The sequence below is a fragment of the Mobula hypostoma genome, chromosome 7, assembly GCF_963921235.1.
Source record: "Mobula hypostoma chromosome 7, sMobHyp1.1, whole genome shotgun sequence".
Lineage (NCBI taxonomy): Eukaryota > Metazoa > Chordata > Chondrichthyes > Myliobatiformes > Myliobatidae > Mobula > Mobula hypostoma.
In genome coordinates this window covers 138,903,640-138,924,669 of record NC_086103.1, presented here as the reverse complement: position 1 = coordinate 138,924,669, position 21,030 = coordinate 138,903,640, and the positions used below count along the sequence as shown (strand labels likewise).

At 41.4% G+C, this 21,030-nt stretch overlaps 1 protein-coding gene across 9 annotated transcripts in view; it reads left to right on the top strand.

Moving 5' to 3' along the window:
- The window catches only part of LOC134349579 (solute carrier family 35 member F2-like), a 108,370-nt gene that overhangs the window by 68,050 nt on the left and 19,290 nt on the right, over positions 1-21,030 (top strand). For all 9 annotated transcript variants that reach the window (XM_063054117.1, XM_063054114.1, XM_063054115.1 and 6 more), the window contains 3 exons: positions 5,236-5,392; positions 12,164-12,216; positions 16,669-16,823. In XM_063054117.1, the coding sequence (XP_062910187.1) occupies positions 5,236-5,392; positions 12,164-12,216; positions 16,669-16,823 (365 nt within the window). The remainder of the gene's footprint in view (positions 1-5,235; positions 5,393-12,163; positions 12,217-16,668; positions 16,824-21,030) is intronic.

Here is a 21,030-nt window from a genome sequence, read left to right as displayed (position 1 = left end):
GGTGCAAAGTTAATAAGCATAGAAAGCAGAGAGTGTGATGATGCAGGAGCAATGCTATGACCAGTGCTGTTTTGGTATATATAACCTACTTATGGTTGTGGAACAGGATTTGATTTTGAAATTTCTAGTTGACACAAAGCAGAAAGTGTAGTAAGTAGTGAAGAAACTATTAAAAAAAGTCAGTAGTTCACAGACATACACATGCTAGGTGATATTCAAAAAGAAATATGGTAAGAAGTATGATAGGAGACTAGGCTTACTAAATGCACAATATTAAATAGATGTGACAATGGACACAATGTGCAAATTAAGAAAGCAATTGAAGCCATGGCACAAAAACAGGAAGTCTGCTGAAGATAACATTTTAATTCAATCCTGAAGTTTGGGGGGAATCTCTAATCTCTGAGAGTAAAGATGTTTTGCAATGGTGGGGTTAAGATTGGTGGTGCAATAAATCTGTGGGAATAGTCAGTGGATTGAAAGCAAAGTTCATATGTGGAAGCTTCTGGATTCTGACATGTCAACTGCAGTGGGGCAACCACATGTGAGCAGATCACATGTTCAACAACTTCGGAGTTCTACAGAAAGCTGAAGATATCCCATTTGCAGGGGTAATATAGAGTTTAAAATATTTAAATCAACCAGTGTTGGAGACAATGAGGGCTGTATACTTATCACATTTAATCTGAATAAGGCAAAATTGTGAATGTTCATATCTTTGCATCGAGAAAACTAGCATTGTAATGTAAATTTGGGCAGATTTTAAATTGGGAATGAGTTTGAGTAGTTGAAGAGAAGAAAGTCTCACTCTTAATTAGCTTGCAGGACTTCTATTGGGATGGCAATTCAAAATGCCAGAGAATTTTTTCCTTTGCCAGCCAGAGATCCAATCCAATTCCCAAAGCTTTGATCCAGAAACTGCGGGAGCATCATGCGACCTTAAGTGACACAAGTCAGTCTGCAGAGGTACCGCCAGTCATTTTCATCAAAGTTGTTCATTTACAGAGACCAAGTGCTACTCATGCCAGAAGGACACACTTGGCTATTCTGAACACAAGGTGAACGATACAGTGCTATTGATAAAGAAATACTGACATGGAGAGACCAGCTTTCTCCAAAAGTAGTCACAAAGGGGGAATCTGCAAAATACTAGAACCATGGCAGTTGATGCAGAATTCCTTTGTGTTGCATCTGTGATATAAAGTAGTGTGCTATGAAACAACAGGAGCTTAAATTCAAGTCCTGACTGACACACGTCACTGCGGAGAATGATATCTGTGTTCAAGCATTTCAGTCATCTATCCTTAGGAAGGAACATGGTTGATCTTAAGGGTTATTCCAAGACATGTTTTGATGGTATTGGGACAGAAACAATGCAACAAGTTAGTTGTAGAAGCTTAAAGGCAGACATTCACTGCTGGGTTCCAAGTCAATTCAATGAGTGGTAGTTGACCTTACAGGACATCAATGGAGCATCGGAACCGCTGAAGGTTCTTATCCTGAAGCATTAATTGTTTATCTATTTCCACGGATCAGGGTTTTTCTGTGGAACCCTAGGTCGCTAGGGGTTCCTCAAGAGATCGTGATTTTAAAAAAATAAGCATAATTTTTTGTGAGCTTCGCGTGATGAGCGATGCTAGCGCTTGCAGTGGTGTGCAGTGACCGGGCAGCCCGTTAGCAATCTCGTTAGAGGTTTCTCAGCCCAATATAGCAGTGCGCTGTGGGACCGTGTTTATTTGGTTGAGTCCACTCAGTTTTTGACGTGAGATAGGGGAGGCCATTGATAATTGGTGAGCACTGTATTGCACGAAAGGAAGGATGGTAGGTTGATGGTGTGCACAGTACTGCACAGAGGGGGAGACAGTAAGCTGAAGGTGAGTGTGGAGTGCATTTTCCAAGCATTGAATGGACTCACCCAGCTTGGGCTGTGATGTCAGCCTCTCCCTGTGTTAAATACACAGGGGTATTTTATTAACCCCTGTGCTTCACAGACATGTCTGTTGGTCCAATGGTGTGATTCTTCAAGAGGAGGTGGGAGATGGAAGAGGAGGATTCTAGGCCTTGGCCTATGGACAATTCTGATAAGGTTAATGATGAAGAATTACAGTCTTCTGAGTTTGAGAGAAGACAAAGAATCTTATGAGCTGCAGTCTGATCATGCACTCAAGATGAGATTTAGTGACAAGTTCTGGATTGCTGTGAAAGAAGAGTATCCTGCCATTCATAAGAAAGCAATGAACATTTTGCTGCAGTCTTTAACTTCTTACATGTGTGAGCAAGCTTTTTCTTGGGTAACAAGCATCAAGAACAAGGATAGAAATCATCTCATTTCACTTGAAGGTGAAATCCGTGTGCGCTTATCTCAAGTTCAACCCGAAATTGCAGCAAAAAACAAGCACAGGTTTTATAAGCTAGGCCTATATTTGAGCTTGATCATGTCACTTAGTAAGAAAATGTTTTTTTTTCAAAGTCTTGTATAAAATTGTATCTTAGGCTATATTTTTATTCACATTCTTTTGGCTAATGGTTTTTAGTAACTTTACTATTAAACATTGCCAATACATTTTCATGTTGTAAATAGCATTAATTAAAAACAATTTGCAACCTTTATTTAAGTTAAATTTACCGAGCCTACCTTTAGAAAAAATAAATCCCATTTTGGCTTAAGCCAGTTATTTAACAGGAACATTATGTTTGCCTTAAGAGCTTTTAAAATTTGTGAAAGAGAAAGAAAGATTTATTTCAAGAAAGGTAAGCTAAGCTTAACTTCCTGCTTTTTTTCAAAAAAGATTGACTAAAAATTCATTCTCTACTCAAAAGAGCATTGACAATTATTTTTGATTATTACATCTACAACTTACTGTGAGCTGTAGATATGATAATTTTTACGCAGGGGGCCCTGAGGCCTGAAAATTATTTCAAGGATTCCTCCAGGACAAAAAGGATGAGAAAGGCTGCTATAGATGCTGACCGACCTGAGTTTGTCCAGTATTTTGCTTAATGAGCTTTTACCAGCCTCTTTCAGACAGACATCTGCTTTATCTCTCCTGTCCTTCACCCTATCAGAGATCTTCCTTTGTGTTCCGTTCACTATCCTCCCACCTTTCTCTGCAACTTACATTCACAGTATGAACTTTGATAAAAGCTCTTTAATCTGAAGCAATTAACTGTTTCTTGTTCCATGGACGCTGCCTGCTCAGTATTTCCAACACTGTATTTTATTTCAGATTTTCAAAACTTACAGTCTTTTTTTCTTGTTGATTTATGGAGCTGCATCAGGTTTTCAGCCATTGCTCTATTTTAGATCTCACTCAGTCACCAAGATTTTCTTTATTTTTATGACACATTGAAATTGACAGTCTGTACCTCCCAGGAATCAGCCAGGGGAATCTTCATTGTACTTGTGTCTCTCTTTATCATCAAACACCACTTCCATTTCATAAATCCATGTTGACTTTGTCTAATTCCATTGAAAATTAAAAAGTGTTTTGCTATCATATCCATTATACAGTAAATGATTCTAGTGAATTTCACCGTACTGATATTAGGCCAACTAATCTGTAATTCTCTGTTTTCTTTCTCCTTTTTGTTACCTTCCAATTTGATGGAACTGTTCCATGATCAAAGAATTTTGTAGAAGACAAAACTGCATTCTGTACAATATTTCCATGGTACCTGTATTAACGCACAGGGGTCCAGGTTTTCAGACCTTAGGGATTTACCAGATTTAGGTGCCATTAATTTCACTAGCACTAATTTTATTTACTGATTAATTTCTATTAATTCGTTTTTTGCTTTGATTTGTTGTTATTCAAGTATTTCTAAAAAGTTATTTGTGCTCTCTTCCATAAAGACAAAGTATCTGTTTAATCATCCTGACACTTGCTCCTGATTATAAATTCTTCCATTTCATATTGTAGAGATCCTAAATTTCTCTTAATAAATCCTTCATGTTTTACATAGTTGCAGGATTTTTTTTACATCAGCTTTTATGTTCCTTGCAAATTTCCTTTAATACTTTATGATTCAATCTTGCAAAGCAACCTGCTTCCAAAAGAGTGTGCTCATTTTCTTGAAAACTTGATATGATTCATCTTCTGATGTAATAATATTCTTCTTTTTTTGACCATGTTTAGATGCATTCTGCTTTTGTGTTTTTTTTTACTTCAGAAATGAGTGCGTAACTGTTGTTGTTCTCATATTCATTCATTGATCTTGTCCATTAACTTTTTTCCTGGTGGCCAAATATTTTAATTCTGATTCCCATTCCCAACATGACATGCCAGTCCATGCCCTCCTCTTGTGCCAAGATGAGACACCCTCAGGGTGAAGGAGCAACAGCTTATATTCCACCTGGGCATCCTCCAACCTGATAGCATGAATATAGATTTTTCCTTATGGCAACTCATCTTACCTGCCGATCGCCTATCATCTCCTCCTGGGTCCCCTCTTCCTTCCCTTTCTCCTATGGTCCACTCTCCTCTCCCATCAGATTCCTTCTTCTCCAGCCCTATCACCTTCACCTTCGCCTATCACCTTCTAGCTATCCCCCTTCCCCCCTTCCCCTCCCCCACCATTTTATTCTGGCACCTTCCTCCTGAAGAAGGGTCTTGGTCTGAAATGTCAACTGTTTATTCTTTTCCATATAAGCTGCCTGACCTGCTGAGCTCCTGCAGCATTTTGTGTGTTTCTTTAGATTTCCAACATCTGCAGACTTTCTCATGTTTATCATAATCTCTTTAGGTAGATTAGGACCTTCGGGATTTTGAACCAGTGATAAATGAAGGCCAAACAATATATTTTCATATTGTGCATCTTGGAGAGAAACTTCAAAGTACTGAAGTTCCCTTGTGGTAGCTATTCTTGTACTTCTGGGGGGTGGGGGGGGTTATAGGAACGTTCAATTGAATAAGATAATTAATTGTTGCCTTGTGGATAGTAAATACTGCACTACTGTGAAAAGCTTAAAATGGGTAATGTGCCTCAAATGGGATGTAGGCTTAAGTTTTAAGAAGTCTGATAATTCATAAGCAATATAGTAAAGGGAAGTAAGTTCTTATTTAAATGAGCTTATTGATTGAAATATTTCTGTTGAAATTTATTTTATATATTCAGAATTTATTTTTAGTTAAGTAAGGATATAAACTGGCTACACATTCTGAATTATTACATAAATCCATGCCAATAACATATCTGTTTTTATCTTAATTTTTTATTTGTCTCTGTTCTTAATAGGTATCAATAAACTGCTGGGAGACCTGCTTGTTCTGGGGGGTGCTATTCTCTATGGAATTTCGAATGTATGTGAAGAATTCACTGTGAAAAACTTTAGCACAGAGGAATTTCTGGGGATGGTTGGCCTGTTTGCAACCCTCTTTAGTGGTATACAATTGTAAGGAATAGTAATGTTTCTTTCTAAATTGTATACAATTTAATGGTATTGTTTAATATTCATTGTATGCAAGCACAATGTTATCAATAATTTAGTTTATTTTAAAGCAATATATTTCAATCTTTAAATATAGAGAACAGGACAATGATAGGATACGAAAAATGGTAAGAGTAAAATTTTCACTAATATATTTTGAGGAATCCAGCAAATTGTATTGACTGTTTTAATATATTGTGCATCTAATTTCTTAACCAACTATTGATTATCTCAGAAAAATGCTGTTTGCTCAGGTAAGTCGGACCTTGTAGCACTTGAGGATATGAATCAGAGCTTAAAAAGTTCTTTATGATATTAGAATCTGAATTAATTGTGTTCAGTTCACTCCATTGCAAAACAGCTCAAGACCCATACTTAAGGAATAAGAACATAAGAACATAAGTAGGAGCAGGAGTAGGCCATTTGGCCCATCAAGCCTGCTCTGCCATTCAATAAGATCATGACTGATCTGGCCATGGACTCCTTTCCACCTCCCTGTCTTTTACCCCATAACCCTTAATTCCCATACCTTGCAAAAATCTATCTAAACTTGTCTGAAATATATTTACTGAGGTAGCCTCCACTGCTTCATTGGGCAGAGAATTCCACAGATCCACCACTCTCTGGGAAAAGCAGTTCCTCCTCATCTCCATCCTAAATCTACTCCCCTGAATTTTGAGGCTATGGCCCCTAGTTCTAGTCTCACCTACCAGTGGAAACAACTTTCTTGCCTCTGTCTTATTTTATAATTTTATATGTTTCCTCAAGATCTCCTCTCTTTCTTCTGAATTCCAGCGAGTGCAGTCCCAGGTGACTCTCTTCTCATAGTCTAACCCTCTCATCTCTGGATTCAACCTGGTGAACAACCTCTGCACCACCTACAAAACCAGTATAACCTTCCTTAAGTAAGGAGACTAGAAATGCATGCGGTATTCCAGGTGTGGCCTCACCAGCACCCTTTACAGTTGTAGCATAACCTCCCTGCTCTTAAGTTCAATCCTTCTAGCAATGAAGGCCAACATTCACTTATTCAAGAAAGGGAGTAGAGATAGCCCTGAAAATTATAGACCAGAGAGTCTTACTTCAGTGGTTGGTAAGTTGATGGAAAAGATCCCGAAAGGCAGGATTTATGAACATTTGGAAAGGCATAATATGATTAGGAATAGTCAGCATGGCTTTGTCAAAGGCAGGTCATACCTTATGAGCTTGATTTGAGGATGTGACTAAACACATTGATGAAGGAAGAGCAGTAGATGTAGTGTATATGGATTTCAGCAAGGCATTTGATAACATACCCCATGCAAGGCTTTTTGAGAAAGTAAGGAGGCATGGGATGCAAGGGGACCTTGCTTTGTGGATCTATAATTGGCTTGCTCATAGAAGGCAAAGAGTGGCTGTAGACAGGTCATATTCTGCATGGAGGTCAGTGACTAGTGGTGTGCCTCAGGGATCTGTTCTGGGACCCCTACTCTTCAAGATTTTTATAAATGACCTGGATGAGGAAGTGGAGGGATGGGTTAGTAAATTTGCTGATGACACGAAGGTTGGGGGTGTTGTGGATAGTGTGGAGGGCTGTCAGAGGTTTCAACGGGACATTGATAGGATGCAAAACTGGGCTGAGAAGTGGAAAATGTAGTTCAACCCAGATAAGGGTGAGGTGGCTCATTTTGGTAGGTCAAATATGATGGCAGAACATAGTATTAATGGTAAGGCTCTTGGCTGTGTGGAGGATCAGAGGGATCTTGGGCTTCGAGTCCATAGGACACGCAAAGCTGCTGTGCAGGTTGACTCTGTGCTGTCATAAGGTGGGGCACTGGGAGGTGAACACAAGTGCAAGACACACGCTGAAGTACTAGGAACAGGACTTGACTAGAGAACTGGGACAAGAACACAGACTTGGGCTAGGACATTGGCTAGGCAAGCAGGACCAGGACAAGGAACTGGGAACTAGGAGTTTGGGCTTGGACTCCCAGCCAGAGACTGGACAAGGACCCAGAACCTGGGTCTTGACTCAGGCTCAGACTCCGGAACTAGATGAGGACATGACGTGGCTACAGCACTGGACATGGCTTGGGTTCTTCGAGGCGAGGACATGACGTAGTCTTGGGAGACAGGACTAAATGAGGCTACAGGACAGAATGAGAGACTCCAGAGCAAGATGAGGGAACTCCAGTACAGGATGAGGGAACTCCAGCTCAGGACGAAGCACATGGACAGGACGAGAACATGAAGCCTTGACTTGGTACTCAGGAACAGCTGAACCTTGGACTTGGGATGACAGAAACCTCAGAACCCAGAGCCTTAGTCTTGGGGAGGACAGGAACACAGAGCCTTGGTCTAGAGCACGGGAACACAGAGCCTTGGACTTGAGAGACAGGAACACAGAGCCAGGACCCCTCCTTGGGAACAGGACATAGGGCTGGGATTCATACAGAATGCTGAACATGATGAGAGGGATCCCAACACTAGGTAGCGGCAAATAGCGAGACCTATCTAGCGAAGGCGTGGACACAGAGACAGTTCCTAACACTAGGTAGCAGCAAACAGCCAGACCTACCTAGTAAAGGCATGGATGCAGAGACAGTTCCCAACACTAGGTAGCAGCAAACAGCCAGATCTACCTAGCACAGGCATGGACACAGAGACAGTACCAAACAACAATAGACAGTTCCTTATCTTGACACAGCAAGGGTCCAGTCTCACTCCAGTGGTAGAACTTGACAAGGTTGCAGGCAAGGCTCCAGACACAGGTTGCAGGCAAGGCTCCAGAAAGAAGGGGAAGGGAAGGGAACAGTCCAGCCTCAGGGTAACAGCAAAGACAGCCTGGCTTACCCAACAGAGGCAAGGACAGGAAGGGCCAGATCCATCCGCAGGGTAACAGTAAAGATAGCCTGACTTAACCCACAGAGACAAGGACGGGATACTGACAAGACAAACCAGCAACCACACTCGATCCCAGGGCCACTTGTATTCCCAGCCCCAAGACGAGCATCAGGTGCCTATGATTAAGCCCAACTGAAACAAGGGACAGCCGAAAGACCCGGAGTCTGGAGTACAAGGACCGGACCATGAACCAGAACGCAGACTTCATGGACCAGACCATGACATGTGGTTAAGAAGGCATTGGCCTTCATCCACTGTGTGATTGAGTTTAGGAGCTATATAGGACCCTGGTCAGGCCCCACCTTTAGTACTGTACTCATTTCTGGTCACCTCACTATAGGAAGGACGTGGAAACTATAGAAAGGGTGCAGAGGAGACTTACAAGGATGTTGCCTGGATTGGGGAGCATGCCTTATGAGAATAGGTTGAGTGAACTTGGCCTTTTCTCCTTGGAGCGACGGAGCATCAGAGGTGACCTGATAGAGGTGTATAAGATGATGAGAGGCATTGATCGTGTGTATAGTCAGAGGATTTTTCCGTGGGGCTGAAATGGCTAACATGAAAGGGTACAATTTTAAGGTGCTTGGAAGTAGGTACAGAGATGTCAGGGGTAAGTTTTTTATGTAGAGAATAGTGAGTGTGTGGAATGGGCTGGCTGTTGGCAATGGTGGTGGAGGCGGATACGATAGGGTCTTTTAAGAGACTCCTGGATAGGTACATGGAGCTTCAAAAAATAGAGAGTACAAGTCAAATCAAGTCAAGTCACTTTTTATTGTCATTTCAACCATAACTACTGGTACAGCACACAGTAAAAACGAGACAACATTTTTCAGGACCATGGTGCTACATGAACAATACAAAAACTACACTGAACTATGCAAAACAACACAAAACTACACGAGACTACAGACCTACCCAGGACTGCATAAAGTGCACAAAACAGTGCAGGCATTACAATAAATAATAAACAAGACAATATGCACAGTAGAGGGCAGTAGGTTGGTGTCAGTCCAGGCTCTGGGTATTGAAGAGTCTGATGGCTTGGGGGAAGAAACTGTTACATAGTCTGGTCATGAGAGCCCGAATACCTCGGTGCCTTTTGCCAGATGGCAGGAGGGAGAAGAGTTTGTATGAGGGGTGCGTGGGGTCCCCTATAGGTAACCCTACGTAATTTCTAAAGTAAGTACATGTCCAGCACAGCATTGTGGGCCGAAGGGTCTGTATTGTGCTGAGGGTTTTCTCATTTTCTGTGTTTCTATTCCATTTGCCTTCTTGATAGCCTGCTGCACCTGCAACCAACCTTTTGTGATTCATGCACAAGCACTGCCAAGTCCCTCTGCACAGTAACATGCTGCAATTTTTCTCCATTTCAATAATCATCTGCTTTCATTTTTCCTTCCAAAGTGAAAGACCTTGCATTTACCATCATTGTACTCCATCTGCCAGACCCTTGCCCACTCATTTAACCTATCTATAACTCTCTGCAGACTCTCTGTATCTTCTGCACAATTTGCTTTTCTGCTCAATTTAGTATCATCAACAAACTTAGATACACTACACTCAATCCCCTCTTCCAGATCGTTAATTATATCATGAACAGTTGTGGGCCCAGCACTGACCACTGTGGCACACCACTCACCACTGAATACCATCCAGAGTAACACCCATGTATCCCAACTCTCTGCTTTATATGAGTTAACCAATCCTCTATCCATGCTAATACATCACCCCCAACTCTATGCATCCTCATCTTATGGATAAGTCTTTTATGTGACACCTTATCAAATGCCTTCTGGAAATCCAAGTAACTAGCGTCCATCTGTTCCCCTCTATCCACTGCGCTCATTATATCCTTAAAGAACTCCAGGAGGTTTATCAAACAGGACCTGCCTTTGCTGCATCTGGCTGATGGATTCATTTCTTTCCAGATACCTCATTATTTCTTCTTTAATTATAGCTTCAATCATTTTCCCAACTACAGATGTTAGACTAACTGGACTATAGCTACCAGCCTTTGCCTACATCCTTTTTTGAACAGTGGTGTGACATTTGCTGTCTTCCAATCTGCTAGCACCTGCCCAGAGTCCATCAGGACCAGGGGCCTTACCCATCTTTAGGCCCACAAGTTTGCTCAGCACTACTTCTTTAGTGATAGCTATTGTATTGAGGTCCCCACCTCCCATCGCATCCATAACATCTCTGTTTGGCATGTTAAACGTGTCCTCCACCATGAAGACTGACACAAAATAGTCATTCAAAACCTCGCCTATTTCCTCATTACCCAATATCAATTCCCCCTTCTCGTCCTGCAAGGGACCTGTGTTCACTTTAGCCACCCTTTTCCGCTTTATATAATTATAAAAACTTCTACTATCCATTTTTATATTTTGTGCTAGTTTATTTTCATAATCTAGCTTCCCTTTCTATAATGCTCACTTAATGGTTCTTTGTTGTTCTTTAAAGTTTTCCCAATCTTCCAGTTTCCCACTACTCTTGGTGACTTCTTTTATTTCCTTAGTTATCCAAGGCTGGCTCTCCCTACCCTTACTATCCTTGCTTTTAATTGGAAAATACTTCCATTGAGTACCATGAAAAATCTCTTTGAAAGTCTTCCACTGTTCCTCAACTGTCCCACTGTATAACCTGTGTTCCCTGTCTACATTAGCCAAATCCTCCCTCATCCCATTGAAGTCTCCATTGTTTAGGTATAACGCACTGGTTTTCGACCGAACTATTGCACCCTCCATTTGTATGAGAAACTCAGTCATACCATGATGACTCTTTCCAAGAGGATCCCTAATTACAAGATCACTAATTTTACCTGTCTCATTGCACAGGACCAGATCAAAGATAGCACGTTCCCTTGTAGGTTCAGTAACATGCTGTTCAAGAAAGCTATCATGGATGCATTCTATGAAGTCGTCAAGACTGCCTCAACCAACTTGATTCACCCAATCTATGTGCAAGTTAAAGTCCCCCATGATAACTGCTGTTCCATTCTTACATGCCTCAGATATTTCTCTGTTTGTTGCCTGTGCCACTGTAATGTTAGTTTTTGGTGGCCGGGGCTTAAACTGCTTTTTATTTGTTGTAAGTTCTCCTTGATGGTGAGAATTGTTTCATGGCTTTGAAAAGGTTTACAATGTGCATAATTCTTGCTGTTTGTAAATGACATTCTTAACATTGCTTTAGATTGTAAAAGCAGGACAAATATTATTTCAATATTCCAATTAGCTGTGTAAATTACAGGTTGTTACTGAAATATGAGACAGTGAGCAATGGGGAACAAAATCAATTTTCAGAATAGGAGAACCCATAAATGAAAATTTCTTGAATCCCACTCAACTACTACGTAAACATGCGGCAAAGAAGAAATCTGTTTGTCCCATTCTGCCCACACTGGCCAACTAGAGCCAAATATCACTTCCAATTTTCAGTAGGCGACCCTGTGGGCAAGTGTTCATTCAGGTAAATTTAAATACATAAACACAAGAAATTCTGCAGATGCTGGAAATCCAAACCAGACACACACAAAATGCTGGAGGAACTCAGCAGGTAAGGCAGTATCTATGGAAATGAACTAATTAGTCGATTTTTTGGGCCAAGACCTTGTGGGTTAGATTTCAACAGTAAAGAGAAATTTGCACAGGTACAAGAATGGGACTGGTATGGAGGGCTATAATCTGGGTGCAGGTGAATGGGTTGAGGCAGAACAATAGTTCAGCATGGAGCTGATGGGCTGAAGGGACTGTTTCTGTGCTGTAGTGTTATGTGACTGTATTTCTTTGAATGGTCTTGTATCTCTGGTGTTTCTTTTAAAGGCAAGTTTTCATGTTTTTTTCTCTGTTGTAGAGGCATTCTGGAACACAATGAAGTTGCAAACATTAATTGGAACTGGCAAATCGGTAAGCTTTCATTTATGTTAAGGTCTGCCATCTGAACATTTCCACTGAACTACTCCACAAGCATTTTTGAGTGTATACTGTGAATATGGTTCTGAGAAAAAGAATCCCTCTTCTCTGTTTATCTTTAATGAAATGCATTAAATTCCATGAATAGATTGTCCTTTTTGATGCTTTTGATTTGTTTCTCTAATATCCTTGATTGTTCTCCTGAAACAAGTAAATCTCAGTTACTCTATAGTTTTTTGGAGCCATGGCAACCTTCAAGTACATCACATATGAAGATGTGATGCAAATTTAAATCATGAGTTTCTGGCATCACAGTCAGGCCAACGCTGTTTCTCAATTAATCTGTACCTTCTGAATAATGCAACAGCAAAAGGAGAACTCAGCCATCTACTTTTTCATCTCCGTTTCAATTGTCCACCAAGAAAATCCAGTGCCAAGATTTGTCAGCTTTTGTTGCTGAACATGAAGGAAAAAATAAGCGTTCAATGTTGCTCTCCTTCTGTAATTTCAAAGACACAACAAATGCTGGATTTGTACAACACTGTTCTGGTATCTAATTGTTGCACTACACTGCTGAAGTAATGATGTTGCTTACGCTGAGGAAGGCACAACCCTTATGTAATAATTTATTCTCATTGGAATTATGTAGTTGCAATTTGTGATTTTTTTCTTTCCAACATTCCAAGGTGGTATTACATGGAGAGAAACACACATAAATTTATATTGATGAATATAATTGAAAATACAAATAGTATCAATTCCTCCTTAGAAGTTAAAGTCTATTTAAGAAGATAGTGATCATTTTTGACAATATGATAGCCCCAAATGTACATAATGGCATTTAAGTGGAATAGTTGCTTTTCCTAAAGCCACGAGAAAATATTGATGCGATTATTGGAGGCATACGTACACATTATTGTTTCTAGCAACATCAACAAGAAGAGAAAAGGCTTGAAATATTCAGCAGTTGAGTTTAATCCTAGAGGAGGTTTACTGGAAATCAGAACAGTTTTTTTTACAAGCAGGATGAATCATGCATATTTGTTTAAATGTGAATTTGTATGAAAGGATTGCAGGCTGAAGAAGCTGCCATACAATTCCTAAGTGGACATTGAACTCATGAACACAACCTCAATTTATATATAATTTTTGTTTTGCACTGTTTTTATTCTAACTATTTAATATACATACATATATATATACTTCATTTACTTTTTGACTGATTGATTTAAGTAATTGATTTACTTTTTTTTCTTTCTGGGCTATCGTGTATTGCATTGAACTGCTGCTGCTGCTAAGTTAACAAATTTCACAACACATGCTGGTGATAATAAACCTGATTCGGGTTCTGATTCTGCCAGTCGAAAGCACAGTACACAGTCACGGATCAATTATTTTTAGGCTGATTAGGAGGCCAGTATAGAGATTCTGGAGTCTGGAATATTGGAGCAGATTATAAGACCATAAGAACATAAGATATAGGAGTAGAATTAGGCCATTTGGCCCATCTGGTCTGCTCCACCATTCAATCATGCTGATCCTTTTTATTACCCTCCTCAGCCCCAATCCCTGGCCTTCTTCCTGTAACTTTTGATGCCATGTCCAGTCAAGAACCTATCAAGCTCTGTCTTAAGTACACCCAATGACCTGGCCTCCACAGCTGCCTGTGGTGATAAATTCCACAAATTCACCACCCTATAGCTAAAGAAATTCCTCTACATCTGTTTTAAATGGACACCCCTCTATCCTGAGGCTATGCCCCCTTTTCCTAGACTTCCCCACCATGGGAAACATCCTTTCTACATCTACTTTATCTAGGCCTTTCAATATTCGAAAGGTTTCAATGGGATCCTCCCTCATCCTTGTAAATTCCAGTGAGTACAGACACAGAGCTATCAAACATATCTCATCTGACAACCCTTTCATCCCCAGAATTATCTTTGTGAACATCCTCTGAGCCCTCTCCAATGCCAGCACATCTTTTCCTAGATGAGGAGCCCAGAACTGTTCACAGTACTCAAGGTGAGGCTTCACCAGTGCCTTATAAAGCCTCAGCATTACATCCCTGCTCATGTATTCTGGACCTGTTGAAATGAATGCTAACATTGCATATGCCTTCGTCACCACTGACACAACCTGCAAGTTAACCTTTAGACTGTTCTGCACAAGGACTCCCAAGTCCCTTTGCATCTCAGATTTTTTGATTTTCTCCCTGTTTAGAAATAGTCTGCACATTTATTTCTTCGACCAAAGTGCATGATCGTGCATTTCCCAACATTGTATTTCATTTGCCACTTTCTTGCCCATTCTCCTAATCTGTCAAAGTCCTTCTGCAGCCTACCTGTTTCCTCAATACTATCTGCCATTCTATCAATCTTATCATCTGCAAACTTGGCAACAAAATCATCTACTTCATCATCTAAATCATTGCTATACAGTATAGAAAGAAGCGGTCCCAACACCGACCCCTGCGGAACACCACTAGTCACTGAAAGTCAACCAGACAAGGATCCCTTTATTCCCACTCACTGCTTCTTATCAATCAGCTAATGCTCTAACCATGCCAGTAACTTTCCTGTAATACCTAGGGCTCTTAACTTGGTAAGCAGCCTCATGTGTGGCACCTTGTCAAAGGGCTTCTGAAAGTCCAAATATACAACATCTACTGTATGCCCTTTATCTATCCTATGTGTAATCTCCTCAAAGAATTCTAAGAGGTTCGTCAGGCAAGATTTTCCCTTAAGGAAACCATGCTGTCTTTGTCCTACCTTGTCCTGTGTCACCAAGTACTCCATAACCTCATCCTTAACAATTGACTCTAACATCTTCCCAACCACTGAGGTCAGGCTAAGTGGTCTATAATTTCCTTTCTGCTGCCTTCCTCCTTTCTTAAAGTGTGGAGTGACATTATGGGGATAGGATGAGGCAAAATCATGTTGGGATTCAAAAGCAATGAGACAAATTTTGAAATCAAGATGTTACTTGATCAGGAAAGCATAATGTGAATCAGCAGCACTGGGGCTACACAGGGGACTGTCTTGTCTCCCTTTCTCTTCAGCATTTACACCTTGGACTTCAACTACTGCACAGAGTCTTGTCATCTTCAGAAGTTTTCTGATGACTCTGCCATAGTTGGATGCATCAGCAAGGGAGATGAGGTTGAGTACAGGGCTATGGTAGGAAACTTTGTCACATGGTGTGAGCAGAATTATCTGCAGCTTAATGTAAAAAAGACTAAGGAGCTGGTGGTAGACCTGAGGAGAGCTAAGGCACCAGTGACCCCTGTTTCCATCCAGGGGGTCAGTGTGGACATGGTGGAGGATTTTAAATACCTGGGGATACGAATTGACAATAAACTGGACTGGTCTAAGAACACTGAGGCTGTCTACAAGAAGGCTCAGAGCCGTCTCTATTTCCTGAGGAGACTGAGGTCCTTTAACATCTGTCGGACAATGCTGAGGATGTTCTACGAGTCTGTGGTGGCCAGTGCTATCATGTTCACTGTTGTGTGCTGGGGCAGCAGGCTGAGGGTAGCAGACACCAACAGAATCAACAAACTCATTCGTAAGGCCAGTGATGTTGTGGGGATGGAACTGGACTCTCTCACGGTGGTGTCTGAAAAGAGGATGCTGTCCAAGTTGCATGCCATCTTGGACAATGTCTCCCATCCACTACATAATGTAGTGGTGGGCACAGGAGTACATTCAGCCAGAGGCTCATTCCACCGAGATGCAACACAGAGCATCATAGGAAGTCATTCCTGCCTGTGGCTATCAAACTTTACAACTCCTCCCTTGGAGGGTCAGACACCCTGAGCCAATAGGCTGGTCCTGGACTTATTTCCTGGCATAATTTACATATTACCATCTAATTATTTATGGTGCAACTGTAACGAAAACCAATTTCCCCCGGGATCAATAAAATATGACTATGACTATGAAACCCAATCTTTCTCTGAATGTAAAAATAGAGCAGTTGATTTTAATACTCCTTCCACCGTTGCAACAAGGGGATGTTATTTGGAAAACCAGGGCATGACAATTTAGAAGGACCTATTTGCGTTTGAATTAACTCTTTGTCAGTAGCACAGAAGATGTTATATAGACAATAATAATAGTCAAAAATTAAAGTTGAATTTTTGGTTTGATTTGTTGAAGGTGATCGTTATTATGATTGTATATTCACAGTAAGATCATTGGTAAGGTATACTGCCCTGGAGTGAAGTTTAATAAGCATCCAATTTCATTTCAAATCAAGCTAGCAAGTCTGATACAAACTGATCAATATGTAGACTCCTGCCACCCTGATAGCAAGAGAACCAATTGACAGTTACTTCAAAATGATGGAGAATGACTTCAATAGTATTGTAACTAATTGTACAACTTTAAGCACCTGCAGTAGAATACTGAGATTATGTTCATGTGCATCATTCTCTTTTTTTCACAGTGTTATTATTCATTTCATTTGCTGCCTGCATGTTTGGCTGGTACAGCTTCCTACCCATTGTAATGAAGCTCAGTAATGCCACCTCAGTCAACCTTGCCATTCTGACTTCAGACCTCTACAGCCTCTTTTTTGGGATCTTCTTATTCCACTACAAGGTGAGCAACCTTATAAGAGTCATTAAATAATACTTGAGATAGTCTACAATGAATTTTATTTTGCTCATTCCGCTCGTATTTTAGGGACCATTTTCCATCCCTTGGTCTGGTCTTTTCTGGACATCTGCTCATTTTATTTCAGGCTGTAGGCAGTGTTCCAATGTCTCGACTGATCCCAGTTGGCCAGTAAGAATCAATGACAACTTCCTTTTCGTCATTGAAGAGAAATGTCTGCCATCCATTAAGCAACTTTGCATCATTTGAATAAATTTAGGATCTCACAGAGAGTGGCAATTAAACCCATACCTCCAGTATATGGGACTGTGTTTTGGGCTTAATTTATATCAGAAAGTCATCGTTAGCTTTTCAGCTTAGGGTGTGAATGTTAACTCACCTATTTTAAAACTGTCTAACTGACATAGATCATAGAACATTCAATTCCTCAAATAGGAATTAGAATTGGTCTATTATTACCACATGTTCCAAGAAAGCTTGTCTTGCAGACTGTTCATACAGATTGAATCATTACACAATGTATTAAGGTAGAACAAGGTAAAGCAATAACATAATACAGAATAAAGTGTAATATCTACAGAGAAAGTGCAGTGCAGGTGGGGACCTGTGAGGTTATTGTGTCAATGCCAGCCAAAAAGGAATACTGAAACCCTCTTCTCAGCTCATTAAGGTAAAAAGGTGCTTCTCCACCAATTTTTCAGAGTTTCAGATTCCTACTTACTTGTCCCAAAGAAAACAAACTGACCTTTCCAACTTTGTCTCATAACCAGTATTCTTCACCCCTGACATCCTCATACATTTCTGCATCTTCACATCTTTCCTTCACTTTGGAGACCAGAATGAAGTGCAAAACAATGATCTATTATTTATTGCTGGAGATATAAGAGTCTGCAGATGTTGGAATCTGGAGCAAAAAAAAACACCATACAAACTGGTGTGGGAATACTTTTACGCTTGAGTTGCTGACACATGATTGGCTGATTAGATATTTACATTTACGGAGACAGTTTTTTAAAAAAAACTTCTTCGAGTGCAAGAAGGTCGAGACTGCACAGGCGCGTGACGTCAACAGGACCGCGCGGAGAGTTTAAAAAGGAGACCACCTTATACAGCGGGCAGTGGAGTGAGTGGGAGCAGAGTGTAGGGCTTTGGCTTCAACGGGCTTCGGTGGTAAACGGGAAGAGGCAAGAGCAAAGCACCAACTCTTTTTTTCTCCCTCCCCCCCCTTCACAAATCGGCCCGGACAGACAGGAACAGCAGGGCTCTCACAGCTAACGGTACGAGCTAACAGTTTAAAAAGTTCGTCTGTTTAGCGAGGTAAGTGGGTGAGTAGACTTATTTTTCCTGTTACACTCCAGTAGAATTAGATAGCATGCCTGCAGGGTTAGGGGTTTGTTCAGGGTGTCAGATGTGGGAATCCTGGGAGACCTCCAGCCTCCCTGATGGCCACATCTGCGCCAGGTGCACCGAGTTGCAGCTCCTCAGAGACCGTGTTAGGGATCTGGAGCTGCAGCTTGATGACCTACTGCTTATCAGGAAAAGTGAAGAGGTGATAGACAGGAGCTACAGGGAGATAGTCATCCCTAGGCTATAGGGGTTAGAAAACTGGGTCACGGTCAAGAGAGGGAAGGGAAATGCACGGATAGTGGAGAGCACACCTGTGGCTGTCCCCCTCAGCAACAACTATCTTGTTCTGGATGCTGTTGAGGGGGATGACCTGACAGGGGACGTCCATGGTGACCAGGTCTCTGGCACTGAGCCTGGCGCTGTTGTGCAGGAGAGAAGGAAGGAGAAGAGGAATGCGGTAGTCGTAGGGGATTCTATAGTCAGGGGAACGGACAGGAGATTCTGTGAGTCTGATAGAGATACCCGCATGGTATGTTGCCTCCCAGGTGTCAGGGTATGGGATATCTCGGATCGGGTCCTGAATATTCTGAAGGGGGAGGGTGAGCAGCCAGTTGTCTTGGTACATGTTGGTACCAATGACATAGATAGGACAAAGGAGAGGTCCTGAAGAGAGATTTTCAGGAGTTAGGAAGGACCTCCAGGGTAGTCATCTCGGGATTGTTACCTGTGCCACATGCTAGCGAGGGCAAGAATAGTAGGATCAGGCAGATGAATGCGTGGCTGAGAGACTGGTGCAGGGGGCAGGGCTTCAGTTTCTTGGATAATTGGGATCTCTTCTGGGGGAAGTATGACCTGTTCAAAAAGGACAGGTTACACCTGAACCCAAAGGGGACCAATATCCTGGCGGGAAAGTTTAATAGAACTGTTAGGGAGGGTTTAAACTAATTTAGCAGGGGGATGGGAACTGGAATGATAGAGCGGAGGAAGGGGAAACCAGAAATAAATCTAAGATAGTGAGCAGTAAAGATGTCAGGAAAGACAGGCAGGTGATGGGGCAAATTTGTAGCCATTGGGATGAGTTGCAGTGCAACAAAGTTGCAGTGAAATCAAAGAGAAAAGTACCAAATACAGATCTTAAGGTGTTATACTTAAATGCACGCAGCATAAGGTATAAGGTGGATGATCTTGTTATACAGCTACAGATTGGCAGGTATGATATTGTGGCCATCACTGAGACGTGGCTAAAGGATGCATGTCTCTGGGAGCTGAACGTCCAAGGATACATGGTGCATCGGAAGGATAGGAAGGTAGGCAGAGGGGGAGGCGTGGCTTTATTGGTAAGAAATGATATTAAATTATTAGAATGAGGTGATATAGGATCGGAAGGTGCAGAATCTTTATGGGTTGAGCTAAGAAATTGCAAGGGTAAAAGGACCCTGATGGCAGTTATTTATAGGCCTCCAAACGGCTGCAGGGATGTGAACTACAAATTACAACAGGAAATAGAAAAGGCTTGTCAGAAGGGCAGTGTTATGATAATTGTGGGGGATTTTAACATGCGAGTGGATTGGAAAAATTAGGTTGGCACTGGATCTCAAGAGAGAGAATTTGTAGAATGTCTGCAAGATGGCTTTTTAGAACAGCTTGTTGTTGAGCCCACTAGGGGATCGGCTGTACTGGATTGGGTATTGTGTAATGAACCAGAGGTGATTAGAGAGATTGAGGTGAAGGAACCCTTAGGAGGCAGTGATCATAATATGATTGAGTTCACTGTGACATTTGAAAAAGAGAAGCCGAAATCTGATGTGTCGGTATTTCAGTGGAGTAAAGGAAATTACAGTGGCATGAGAGAGGAACTGGCCAAAGTTGACTGAAAGGGACACTGGCGGGAAAGGCGGCAGAGCAGCAGTGGCTGGAGTTTATGCGAGAAGTGAGGAAGGTGCAAGACAGGTATATTCCAGAAAAGAAGAAATTTTTGAATGGAAAAAGGATGCAACCGTGGTTGACAAGAGAAGTCAAAGCCAAAGTTAAAGCAAAGGAGAGGGCATACAAGGAAGCAAAAATGAGTGGGAAGACAGAGGATTGGGAAGTTTTTAAAAGCTTACAAAAGGAAACTAAGAAGGTCAGTAAGAGAGAAAAGATTAACTATGAAAGGAAGCTAGTAAATAATATCAAAGAGGATACTAAAAGCTTTTTCAAGTATATAAAGAGTAAAAGACAGGTGAGAGTAGATATAGGACCGATAGAAGATGATTCCGGAGAAATTGTAATGGGAGATAAGGAGATGGCAGAGGAACTGAATGAGTATGTTGCATCAGTCTTCACTGAGGAAGACAGCAGTATACCAGACACTCAAGGGTGGCAGGGAAGAGAAGTGTGTGCAGTCCCAATTACGACAGAGAAAGTACTCAGGAAGCTGAATAGTCTAAAGGTAGATAAATCTCCCGGACCAGATGGAATGCACCCTCGTGTTCTGAAGGAAGTAGCTGTGGAGATTGCGGAGGCATTAGCAATGATCTTTCAAAAGTCGATAGATTCTGGCATGGTTCTGGAGGACTGGAAGATTGCAAATGTCACTCCGCTATTTAAGAAGGGGGCAAGGAGGCAAAAAGGAAATTATAGACCTGTTAGCTTGACGTCGGTGGTTGGGAAGTTGTTGGAGTTGATTGTCAAGGATGAGGTTACAGAGTACCTGGAGGCATATGACAAGATAGGCAGAACTCAGCATGGATTCCTTAAAGGAAAATCCTGCCTGACAAACCTATTACAATTTTTTGAGGAAATTACCAGTAGACTAGACAAGGGAGATGCAGTGGATGTTGTATCTTTGGATTTTCAGAATGCC